The sequence below is a fragment of the Equus caballus genome, chromosome 2 (assembly GCF_041296265.1).
Source record: "Equus caballus isolate H_3958 breed thoroughbred chromosome 2, TB-T2T, whole genome shotgun sequence".
NCBI lineage: Eukaryota > Metazoa > Chordata > Mammalia > Perissodactyla > Equidae > Equus > Equus caballus.
The window spans coordinates 12,680,670-12,693,754 of record NC_091685.1 but is presented as its reverse complement, the minus strand read 5'-3'; the positions used below and the strand labels follow the sequence as shown (position 1 = coordinate 12,693,754).

At 39.5% G+C, this 13,085-nt stretch overlaps 1 protein-coding gene across 7 annotated transcripts in view; it reads right to left on the bottom strand.

The window, feature by feature from the left end:
* The window catches only part of IPP (intracisternal A particle-promoted polypeptide), a 39,625-nt gene extending 28,079 nt beyond the window's left edge, over positions 1-11,546 (bottom strand). For 2 of the 7 annotated variants that reach the window (XM_070260057.1, XM_070260059.1), the window contains exons 1-3: positions 11,350-11,528; positions 8,727-9,068; positions 4,030-4,461 (exon numbers count right to left, since the gene is read on the bottom strand). In XM_070260057.1, the coding sequence (XP_070116158.1) occupies positions 4,030-4,461; positions 8,727-9,018 (724 nt within the window). In that variant the 5' untranslated portion in view covers positions 9,019-9,068; positions 11,350-11,528. Of the gene's footprint in view, positions 1-4,029; positions 4,462-8,726; positions 9,069-10,736 lie in introns of all 7 variants that reach the window. The other 5 variants (XM_023630865.2, XM_023630869.2, XM_023630876.2 and 2 more) reach the window with 5 other exon arrangements.
* Positions 11,547-13,085: the final 1,539 nt, after the last annotated feature.

The following is a 13,085-nucleotide window of genomic DNA, read 5'->3' as shown; positions in this document are numbered from 1 at the left end:
TATGAAAGACAAGGAAGTTCTAATAAAAGGATGAAGACTACTAAATGAAACATTAAAAGTATTCAGAAATTTCATACATGAAAATTTCCCCCAAATTAAGGAAAAACTGAAGCTTTAAAAGGAAAGGGTAGGGGCCAGTCCTGTGGCCGAGTGGTTAAGTTCGCACGCTCTGCTTCAGTGGCCCAGAGTTTCACCGGTTCCGATCCTGGGCGCAGACCTGGCACTGCTCATCAGGTCATGCTGAGGTGGCGTCCCACATAGCACAACCGGAGACACTCACAACTAGAATATACAACCATGTACTGGGGGGCTTTGGGGAAAAGAAGGAAAAAAATTTTTCAAAGGAAAGGGTATAGTCTAAATGAAAAATGACAAACCTTAACACAAATCAAGAATAATGAAAGAGGATTCTTTAGGCATCCAAGCAGAAAAAGCAAGTCATTAAAAAAAAAAAGAACCATGCCTTACAAAGTTTGGGGGGGGGTGGATGCAGGGAGGAGTATCATGTTAACTTAAGAATATTATGTCACCCAAATTGCTGCTAAATTAAAAGAGCAACAGGCAGAAATTCTCAAATATGAAAAAAATTCAGGAAATACAGTAATCATGAGCCTTTCTTGAAAACAGTTACTTGGTGACGAAATCCAGCCAACCAAACGATGAATCAAATAAGAAAATTCAGGAATAAAAAGACTATGGTTGAAAAACTGGAAGACAGCGTCAAATCCACTTAAATACAAAACAAAAGCACAGAACTAGGGGAATAATTATTGAAAAAAAAATTATATAAAAGCTACAAACCTTGAGGGGGTAAGAAGAAAAATAACAATGCTAATTACCTCATTTTTCTTAGCAGAGAGCCTATTCTGTTTAAAATTGAAACATGAAATGAAACTATGATTTCCTCTTTTAATGATTTTCCTCTTTTGTCCTTAACTCTATAAGAACATTTTATTTATTTTTTATTTTTGAGGAAGATTAGCCCTGCACTAACTACTGCCAATCCTCCTCTTCTTGCTGGGGAGGACTGGCCCTGAGCTAACATCCGTGACCATCTTCGTCTACTTTATATGTGGGACGCCTGCCACAGCATTGCTTTTGCCAAGCGGCGCCATGTCCACACCTGGGATCCAAACCAGCAAACCCCAGGCCACCGAGAAGCGGAACGTGCAAACTTAACCGCTGCACCACCAGGCCAGCCCCTATAAGAACCTTTTAGAACGAATATTTCTTGGGGTAAAGAAATATTTATCTGAAATTAGGTACTACTTCAGTTACTTCTTTGTTAACTTTTAGTGAGATTTAACCATATTTTTTGTATTGTAAATAGTACGCATAGGGGGCCGGCCCCATGGGCGAGTGGTTTCGCCGGTTCAGATCCTGGGTGTGGACATGGCACCGATCATCAGGCCGTGCTGAGACGGCATCCCATATGCCACAACTAGAAGGACCCACAACTAAGAATACACAACTATGTACCAGGGGGCTTTGGGGAGAAAAAGGAAAAAATAAAATAAAATCTTTATAATAGCATGCACGAAATGATTCTTATCCTTATAATTTTTTTTCTATCTATCCATCCAATCACACATCCATCCATCATCCATCCTCCTATACAGAGATATCTAGAATGATATTTACTAGATGTTAATTATAACTGGTTAGTTCTAGGTGGCAGACTTTGGGTGATTTGCTGTTTTTTCATACTTTATTACCTAATTTTTTTATAAGAGCAGGTACCATTTAAAAAAAGTAAAGTCACTCTCTAAAATGCAAGAAATAAATGTTATCATATAGCTAATAATATTAAATTGTCTGAATTATTCCAGTGGTAAATAAAAAATATATACACCAGGGAAAACATCTACACATTTCACGTAACATAATTTAATGATTTCAATTGAGTCTTTTGCTTCCTCTCTGAATTTTGTGGTAGATTTTCATTTTTCTACATTACCTGCCCATCTTTTTCCCAAGATGATCAAACAGAAAAAGTTCCTAAGTTGAAAACTATTCAGATTGCCTTTTAAAAAAATCCTGCACTTACTTCTCCCTTAACTCCTTACAGTTTTTACTCCAGTGAAATACCTTCAGGTGTTAACTATTGGGCATACTTAATAAGCAGTGCAAGACTTGAATATTACCAACAAGCTGTAGGAAAACACGGCCCGATTCTAGGGAACCTTCCCTAGCTCCTAGCAGAGGAACTTTCCTTTGGCACTGTGTCTGTGGCATTTGGGAAAAGCCAATGCAAGGAAGAAAGCCTTTGTCCCATTCCTAAATTCTCACATGATTCATGCAAAAATTGTCTGGATAATTTCTCTCTTCTTGTTTTAGCATTTAAATACAGTTAGACTTCATTATTTGTGGATTCCTTATTTGTGAATACATCTACTCACTAAAACATATTTATAACCCAAATCAATACTCCTGGCGCTTTCCCAGTCATTCATGGACATGCCACAGAGTAGCAAAAAACGTGAATCACCTGACATGCACGTTTCCAGGTGAGGCTGAACAAGGTGATGCTCTGCCTTTTTGTTTCAGGTCTCATACTGTAAACAAGTGTCCTTTTCATAGTCTACTTAGTGCCATGTTTTTCATATTTTTGTGCTTTTTGTTGGTGATTTTGCCATTTAAAATGGACCCCAAGCATACTGCTCAGGTGCTATCTAGTCCTCCTAAGCGCAAGAAGGCTGTGATGTACCTCACAGGGAAAATACAAGTGGTAGATAGGCTTCACTCAGGCATGAACAACAGTGCTGTTGGCCATGAGTTCAACGGTAATGAGTCAACAATATATATTAAATAAGGTGTTTCTGACAGAAACACACATAAAACAAGGTTATATATTGATCAGCTGACAAAAATGTTGTGACCAGAGGCTTATAAGAACTTACCATGCATTTCCCCTATGAACAATAGCTCAGTATTTGCCAATTTAGTGTTTGCGGCAACTTTACAGAACATAATTACCATGAATAACAAGAATTGGCCGTATATGCATTAATACAAGATATCACTCAGAAAAACCTACAAAATTCTATTAACACTGTTAAACAGAGTGGAGAAAAACTGAAAATCCACATTAAATATAACTCCTTCACAGAATTATGCCTTTAATACTAATATTTAATTTATAAGATCATTTGCAATTCAGTCATATCGTAAAGTTTCAGTACACGACAAGAGTAAAAGCTTCAAATCTTGAGACCAGGTCTAAAGTAGTTTTTAAAAATAAGTTTAAATATTACCATTTTTCTAACGTAAAGATAAAAACTATTTTATACTATGGTGAAAAGTATTTTCAAAGTTTAGAACCTAAAGATGAATCAAAGGCTACTTAGAAGTTATGATAGTATATCACTATAACATTCATTTTATAATGAGAGGACTTACAGGATTTATTGAGTTTTGTTTTTAGGGTATGCATTTTCCTCAAATGTTAAGTTTTGCTGAATTTTTCAGAGTGGCAAGAGGAAATCTTACACTGAAATAATTAGTATTGCCAAAAACAGAAGTAGTATTTTAGCTCTGTTAGTAATTTTATCTATAACTCTAAGCTCCCTTAGTATTTAATCTCCAGAAAGTTACATAAAGATTTGATTAGGGAGTCGGCCCCATGGCCAAGTGGTTAAGTTCGCAAGCTCTGCTCCGGCTGCCCAGGGTTTAGATGGTTCGTATCCTGGGCACGGACATGGCACCGCTCATCAGGCCATGCTGAGGCAGCATCCCACATGCCACAACTGGAAGGACTCACAACTAAAAATACACAACTATGTACCGGCGTGCTTGGGAGAAAAAGGAAAAAAATCTTTAAAAAAAAAAAAAAGATTTGATTAAAATAATGAATAGAAATACTGAACTACTACTGCCTACCCACAAAACACAAAAGTTGTATCTCGCATATAGTAATCATTCAATAAATGTCTGCCATTGAACTGAAAAATGAAAACACTATCACCTTTCAAACAGAGACAAAGCCATTGGATAATTAATTGACTAATTTGATATGCAACAAAAAATTACCTTCTATATACTTTAGAAGCCTCTGAGGAGGTAATAAAGGGAATCGAACTGGGTCTAGCACTTCCACCACATATTTTCTTCTCTTTCCTAGATCTTTCAGAATCCATTGCATTGCAGCTAAGAAGACCTGGTATTCATCCTCAATGCTAAGCTCTTCACTTCGCAAAATTTTGATCAGCTGATCTTTTGTAAGTGCCAGGAACTCTTCCCCACTATGAACCTCCAAGAAATGGACATGAATGTAGTTTTCTGTGAATTCCAAAAGATCATGGCAGGCAATTTGCTCTGAGAACTGAAAGACCCCAATACAGTTCAGCGGATCAATTTGTCCCTTCAGAAACTCACAACAAAGATTGACAACTTCAGTCAACTGTAGCATGTCCGCAGCAACAATCAACTCCTGGACATTATTCACACCTACGTTCACTATACCTAGGGAAACAGGGAGACAAAACAGCCAATAAAATAAAAACAAACACTTGACTTATATTCAAAAAGCATTATACTTGATTACACTGATAGCTTAGTGTTCGCAGTGTAGATAAATGCTAAGTAAAAAGGCAAAAAAGAATTTATAGAACGAGTACAAGACAAATGATAATGATACTTAGCATTAATGGAACACTTACAACGAACCAGATACAGCATTAATTGTCTTATGAACTCATTTAACCCTCACTATACCCCAGAAAGTAGGCATTTTTTTTCTTAGTTTTGTATTAAGAAAACAGAATCAGACTTGTCCCCAGTCACATGGTTAAGTGAGTTGCAGGGCTGAGACTAATATCGAAGTCTCGCTTTTACCATAAGGCTACACGCATCTAACAAACATTATGAGGCACTGGGGAGAATAAGACAGGGTCCCTATCTTCAATTACAACAAAGTGCCATACAAATATCAACTTTTAATTTTATGTATAACCAAGAGTCTATAAACATGAAAAGTTGTTAAGTACTTAATATTTAAGTAACTATATATATTCTGCTCTCTTTCCAGAGGCTTTCACTTTCATTTATTTATATAATGACTTTGGGAGGACATCAAATAGTCAATTATATTGAAGAGGAAAAAAACCACTGTATTTCTCCTACCTAAGGATAAACTCTCCGACTCTCCATTCAGTCTTACACTTTCCCTTTATCCCTTTTATGACATTCACTCCACTAAACTATTTGTTTGTATTCCCAATTAGATCTATAAAAACTTTTGGGGCAAAGCTTGCCCCTTCTGTATTCCCAATGCCCAGCACACACTGAGTGCTCAAAAAAATTTCTTTAAATGAATGAAGGGTCAAAGAGATTATGCTGAGAGGAAGAGTATGGCTTGTTGAATACAAACAGGGATTTTTCCAAAAGTATGAGAAACGGAATCCACCATGGAAGTAAATGGTAGTGGCTGCAGAGAAAACTGAGATAAGACTACCTGAATAAAATGAGAATTCATTACATATTCGGAAAAGATAAGATCATGGGTAGTGACATACGGGAGGTGAATGACTGCTACTGGATAAAGCCAAGAGTTACTTGAGAGTAATAAAAAGAATGCCCTACAACTTAATAAGCCTTTATAGTTTACAAAAAGCACTTTTACATTTATTAAAATTTATCTCATTTAACCTTCACATGAAACATAAAGTGCTACTTATCCCCTTTTTATGAATAAGGCAAATGAGGCTCTCATAAGCTCATTTTATTTTGTAAGTACCTGAACTGCATTACCTATGAAGCTCTGTGAAGCCAGAGGCCATGTCTGTCTTGTTTACTGTCATACCCCTGTGCCTAGCTCAAAAAAAGTACTCAATAAATATCTGTTAAGAGAATGAATGATTGACTAAAGCTAAATGAAATGCTTTGTATCACATAGCTAATTATGTGATCACAGCTAGATCACAAACCTAAGTCATTTAATTACAAGTAAAGTAGATGAAAAACTAAGGTGAGAAACATTCATTAAGACCTATTAGAATTGTGAACGGGTAATAAAGAATGTATAGACAACAGGCCAGCCCCAGTGGCCTAGCAGTTAAGTTCAGTGTGCTCCGCTTTGGCAGCCCAGGTTTGGTTCCCGGGAGCAGACCTACACCTCTTGTCTGTGGCACCCATGCTGTGGCAGTGGCTCAAATACAAAAAGGGGAAGATTGGCAGCAGATGTCAGTTCAGGGCGAATCTCCTCAGCAAAAAAAAAAAAAACAATGTATAGACAAGTCCAAAGGAGAGATCAACAGGTTTTGCTGCCCTCATATCTCAAAAAAGGAAATGCTATTACAATGAAAATGAAGAACATATTTTTAGGGGCTGGCCCTGTGGCTGAGTGGTTAAGTTCGTGTGCTCCACTTCAGCGGCCCAGGGTTTTGCTGGTTCAGATCCTGGGCGCGGACATGGCACTGCTTGTCAGGCCACACTGAGGCGGCGTCCCACACGCCACAACTAGAAGGACTCACAACTAAAATATACAGCTACGCACTGGGGAGATTTGGGGAGAAAAATCAGAAAAAAGAAAAGATTGGCAACAGTTGTTAGCTCAGGTCCCAACCTTAAAAAATTTTTTTTTCTTTTTTTTTTTCTGCTTTTTCTCCCCAAATCCTCCCAGTACATAGTTGTATATCTTTTTTTAGTTGTGGGTCCTTCTAGTTGTGGCAAGAACATATTTTTAAAGAACTAATTGTATCAAAAACTACAAAGCTTCCTGTCCAATAAATATCCAATATTCATTTTCTTTTCATCCTTACCAACAGAATCTTGTTTCTGCTGTGGGTGGCAATTGCGCCCTGCTGAAAATTACATTTCTCAACCTCCCTTGCAGATACGAGTAAACTTTTGACTGAGTTTGGCCAACAGGATATAGGCAGCAGTTATTGGGGTAGGGCTACCAGAAAAGCTTAAAAAAGAGGATAGACGCAGCTGGCAAGCACTTTTGCCTTTCCGTCTTCCTCGTTCCACTGGCTGGAGTTCAGTGATCATGAGATTAGACGCTACAAACTATAAATGGTGGAGCAAAATGTTGGAAGAGTAATGGGACACCAATGACATCATGAAGCCACCACACCAGCCTTGGAATGCCTACTATGGACTCATCTTTGCAGAAAAACAAATAAACTCTTATCTTGTTAAACCATTTTATATCTTTTACTAGCAGCCAAACATTGTTCTTAACTGTTAAACCAATTTTAGCCTTAAACATCAATAGTTCTCCACAATGTTATTTCCCCCAGATACACTCAGTAGCTTTATTTCTGTGAGTTTTACCACTTCTTATTTCTTTGATGGAAGTGCTTATCACCAGCAATACAGTGATGCCATGAACATTCTCTTTCGCTAAAAATCTCTTGTTGCTACTGTCAGACAACAGAGTTAGAACACACAACTTGTGGCATTTCTTCTTTTTTTATGTAGTTCAACACTAATGCCATTGGGTCAATCTGTGTTAATTTATACTTTGCAAATAAGAGAAGCAGGAGCATTTATGAAGTAGTTTAATCAGCTCATACGTCATTTAGAAAAGTGAGGTCAAGAACTCCTCAACATTAATTTGTATATTAGCCAATAGATAGAGCTGCACTGATTTCAGTAGATAAAGATAATCATTTTTACAGTCCCCAAATTAAGAATTATCATTTTCTGAAATTTTCCAAAAAGGAATATGAAACAACACAGAGAACAGAAATCACCTTTTGTCATTTTCCAGGTTTAAATACCATGCATTAAATAAATAATACTTTATTAGGCCACATAATTATCTCCCACCAAGTAGTCCCTTAAGAAGAGCATGGTATATTCTCAAAACTAGACCAAACAAACATAGTCTTTGATCTCAAACATTTTCTTCTGACTGTAAGAGTAATACACATTCACTGTAAAAAAAACTTTAAGGCAGAAAAGTATAAAAACAAGAATTAAAATCACACATTTTCCCATACACATACATTGTGTATTTCTTTCAAACTTTAGTTTCTTTCAACACTCTAGCATATTTCTTTGAAATCTTTTTTCCATGCATATTTATGTTGCATAAGACTTATACTTTATAATAGTTTTTGTGTGCATTTTCTAATGTCATTAAAACTCCTCAAAACATTTTAAAATTAAAAGTTTTGATTAAAATAACATGCTGATTATAAACATTTTTGAGGAAAAACAGAAAAAAAGGAAAAAATAAGAATCTTCCATATCTGTCATCTAGAGATAAACACCATCAACATTCTAGTCTCTTTCTTGTGCACAAATACACACACAAATGATTTTTTTTATTTTTACAAAATTGAGGTTGTATCTATATCCAGATTTTTTTCATTTAATATACTGTAAACATTATTCCATGATAGTGTGCATGTAGGTATATATGTATATGTAAAAATCATTTATGAGATCTAGAAAAATATTCCATTATATACACATGTACTATAATTTATTTAACCATATAACCTGCTGAGGGACAATTAGATTGTATTCAATTATATACTATTATAAATAACGTTACAATAAACATCCTGGTACATAAATATTTGCCTGCATCACTAATTAATTTCTTAGGATTCCTAGAAAAGGAACACTGGGTCAAAAGATAGGAACTTTTCAAAGGCTCATAATAACATATTGCCAAATTCCTTTCCACGTAAGTTAGAGCAATTTATATGCCATAGTAGTGCATAGGTGATTGTATCACTCTTCACTCAAAGCAACAGGTTCACTTAACGTACCTGTGTAAATGAAATCTAGAAGTATTCGAAAGATTCCAGCTTCAATTCCTAGAATCTGTACAACATCTTTTGAAGACTCTTTCATTCCTCCAGTGAACAAAGCTGCAAAGTAAGGACTACTGGCAGCCAAAACCAGCCGATGAACTTGAAAAGTCTCCTTCCCAACTTGCAGCTGCACGTCACAGAAATGCTGTTCATTCCTCATTTTATTGATCTGGGCCAAGATGAGTTGGGCATGTTTATCTGATGAAAAAGGACTATCACCCGCCTTGGAACAGCCCTCACTAGCCATGACGATGATAAATTAATTAAAAGGACTGTTGCCCATAATCCGGTCCTATCCTGAAAAACAAAGTAGAAAGAGACCAAGCAACATACTTTCGTGTTTAACATGTCTTCTATTCACACACATATGAAACATTTCCTATCCTCAAGGAGATTACAATCTACTTAGGGACACAAACACACATGAAACAACTAAGGACTAAACTGTGTGGTACATTTCCTAATAGGGTTTCAGAGAAGGAAATAAGTAATGGAGGCTAAAATAACTAGAGGATGCTTCACAGCAGAAATGGGACCTCTAGTGGATAATGAAAGATAAATAGTACTAAGGCACCAGGAGAGGGCATAAGCCCTTTTGGGTAAAGAAAATAAGGAAAAGCACAAACATAGAAAGTTTTGTACACTGCAGTAAGGAGGCACACATTGCAGCCAGAATGAAGTTCCAGAAAGCAACTGTGACCGGGCCAACTGTCTGCTTAAAATCCTTCAATTTGTACACTTCCCTTAGCACAGGAAGCCCTTCATATAGACAGGGCAGGGCCTGTCTTTCATAGCTGTCGCACCAGTATCTAATACACTAGATTTTCAAATGTTGGTAAAATGAATGAGTACGATGAGAAATAACAATAATAGCTTAGGTTGTTTTTGTTTAACTCTGATAGCTTTTCCACACATTACGCCAATTATAATTTTCACAATAATTAAGAGGCTGGAAGAAAAAATATTGTTATTCAAAACGAGAGAGAACAACGGAGCTCAGAGTTTACCAAGGACACAGTGTTAGTATAATGACCGTCTTGGTATTTGAATCCAGGTCTTACTCTAAATCCTGGGCTTTTCCCACAGTATCACATGCATAGGAAATACTAGGCCAGGTTATAGAGAAAGGGCTTTGAAACCCAAGCATAGAAATCTGGTCCTGAGCCTTTACAGGTTCATCAAAGTAAACATGACTATAGTCATGTTTTAGAACTGTTATTTGAGCCTTCAGGGTGTGAGTTAAGAGGTAACAAAGTCCTAGAAAAACAGACTTACGGCTTCAACAATGAAAATCAAAAGGATAAATCTAAGTTACTTTTTGAATAAAGAAAACATGAGATTTGGCAATATAAGAGATATAGAGATGAAGCATAAGAGAAACCTAAGATGACTAAGGTTTTGTAATTTAGGCATCAAAGACAATTGCTATAAGACTGACAAATGATGTGGGATCATATTAGAAAAAAGTGGTTAAGTTTACAGCATTCAGTCAAACTTATCAAAGAAAAAATAAGGTGATTATCATGATGATCTGGGAATTAACTTATTGAGAAATTTGATTGCGAGTTTCCAAGGTAGCTGCTAAAACTTCACGTCAGCATCTACAGAACGTCAACACGTTAGATTGAACTGGCATATAAAAGCAAAGAGTGTATTTGTCTCTATGTAGAAATTTGACCAGCAGATACTAGTAAACATGACATGGCTGTCAGGCTTTTTTCTGCTTTAGATTTCTTCCTGTCAAGAGGTTTTGGACCCGAGTGGTTTAATTACAAAGTATCTCCTTTGCCCCCAATTTCAAGGCACCAAGCACAGTCACTGAGCTAAAATGCTGCCTCCTGCTACGAAGAGTTCACTAAAAACCCACTCTGTAACAGCCCGTAGAAATCCTAATGTTACCACGCTTCGCAGTAACTGCAGATGCTATCCCACTGCCAGGGGAGTATTTCGTTCCAAAAGGCGCACCTGGGGTGACCGTATTTCCAAAAGGAAAGAGCATAATTCCGGGACACTGCATAGGAATGTAAGGCACATGCCTCAAGAGACGCAAACTTGAAAGGCAGATTATCAGGAAACGGTGGAGACGCCCAGGGAACTACAGAGAACCTATGTCTAGTGGCCTTGAATTCAGCGCCCAGAGCATCTGGTAAACTGCTCCCGCAGAGGGTGACAGAAAGAATCCAAGGACGAGCGAGCGTCCAAAGAATGAGGCTCTTTGTGCTTGCAGTGGGGGCTGGACCTGGAGGGCCAGCACTACGTCGCTGCGACACTAAAGGAGGATCAACTTGCCGGCGCTACCTAAATGGCGGGGAAGGCATCTCAGACCTGTCTGGGGACAGCAGACGGGCCAGCGGCTCGGCCTTCGGCCTGCCCCGTGGGGGCGGGGAGAGGAGAGGCAGGAGCGGGCCGGCCCAAACGACGCCCGGGGAGGGCGCAAACACTGCGACTGCGAGCGGCGGCCGCACGCCGGTTCCAGAGGCTCCTCTCACGCTGCTTCTCAGGCTCCCGATAGCCGGGAGAGCCGAAGAGGAAACCCCCACCTCCGTCACAGACGCACCGGGACGCAGGCCCCTCTTACCCGCCGCTTCCCCTTCCCGCCGGCGCCCGCTCCGGCTCTGCGCGCGCAGCCGCGACCAGCAGGGGCGTGCAGAGGGCGGGGTGACCGGGCAGCTCGGCCGCCGAGGGCGGGAGCCGAGGCCGCGCCTGGCGAAGGGCCTCTCTCTGCGCCGCCGGCCCCGGCCGTGGCTGCGCGTGCGCAGTGTTCCTCCGCGCGCCGGTAGCCGCGGCTCCCTGGGCCGGGCTGTCGTGGCCCGCGATTTGTGCTGGTCTCCTCGCAGGCAACAGCCCAGCTGCACATCTGAGCTCCTGCCTGTTGAGCTTTGAGCTATTTGGCTCACCCTTTCCACTCCGCCTGTTCTTTCTCGACTCTTGTGGCCTCCCAGGCGACCAGCGAACCTCAGTGTTAATGCAGGACAGAGATGAACACCCGGCGTGGCGCTTCTCTCTCGTCTTTACCATTCACTCACATCATTTTCTGAGTCTCTGCCTGACTGATCCCGGAGCTGTGAATGGATGCCTACTTTGAGAGAAGGGAGAACTCAAAACGTCCAGTTATTTTTCTTTGTTGAAGCTCATAATATGTCGCATTAGTGACTTTCAAACTTTCTGACCCCAGCCCGCGGTGAACAAACACATTCTACATCAAACCCAATAATACCACACACGTGTATATAGGTGCATATATCTGAAACAAAAATCCGCAAAACTGTTTATGCTTACTACTAGTAATGCTCTGAATTCCTATTTCTTCTTTTCGATTTCGTTGCCAAAAAATACAAAAGGTCAAATTGTCAAAGGCTTGGAAATGAGCAAAAGAGATTACTGGCTGCCCTTTCAGTGTAAGGCTGGGCATTGTCTAGCAAGCGCTGGAAGGATTTGAATCCCTAGGGACCTCTTTCTATTGACTAAGCTATTTTACAAGACTGATAATATTTAAAATAAATCTTGTCTACCCTGTAGAAAAGATGTCTCAAAACATTACATTTTATTGACCTATGGGATGTTAAACCACCTTTGCCTCTGTTAGCAAACTCATTTCAAAGTCTCGTTTCTTAGCAAATTCATACAACATTGCTATGACGTTTTACTGGTTCTCTCATTAATTAATGAGATAAATAACTTCTTTTTAAAGATTGGCACCTGAGCTAGCATTGTTGCCAATCATTTTTCTTCCTCTTCGTCTTCTTCCTCTTCCCCACCTTCCTCTTCCTCCTCCCCCTCCTCCCCCACCTTCCCCACCTCCTCCCCCTCCTCCCCCTCCTTCCTCACCTCCTCCCCCTCCTCCCCCTCCTTCCCCACCTCCTCCTCTTCCCCAAAGCCCCCGGTACAAAATTGTATATTCTAATTGTGAGTGCCTCTGGTTGTGCTATGTGGGACACTGCCTCAGCATGGCCTGATGAGCGGTGCCCTGTTGGCACCCAGGATCCCAACCGGTGAAAACCCAGGCCACCAAAGGGGAGTGTGTGAACTTAACCACTCGGCCTCTGGGCGGCCCCCTAAATCATATTTTGGCGTGTTTATTTTATATTTATTTGAAAGTCATGATTTTACCTTTGAGAAAATTATACTTCACCACTAAAATTAATTTCACAATTTACTATTGGATTGCACCCAGCAATTTGAAAACCAGTGCTTTAGAGTATGTACCTAGGAGCAGAATTGCTGGAACATGTGGTCCATACATCTTCGATTTCGGTAGAAAATACTTCTTTTCCAAACTCTTTGTTCCACTATACATTACCACCAGCAGTGAAT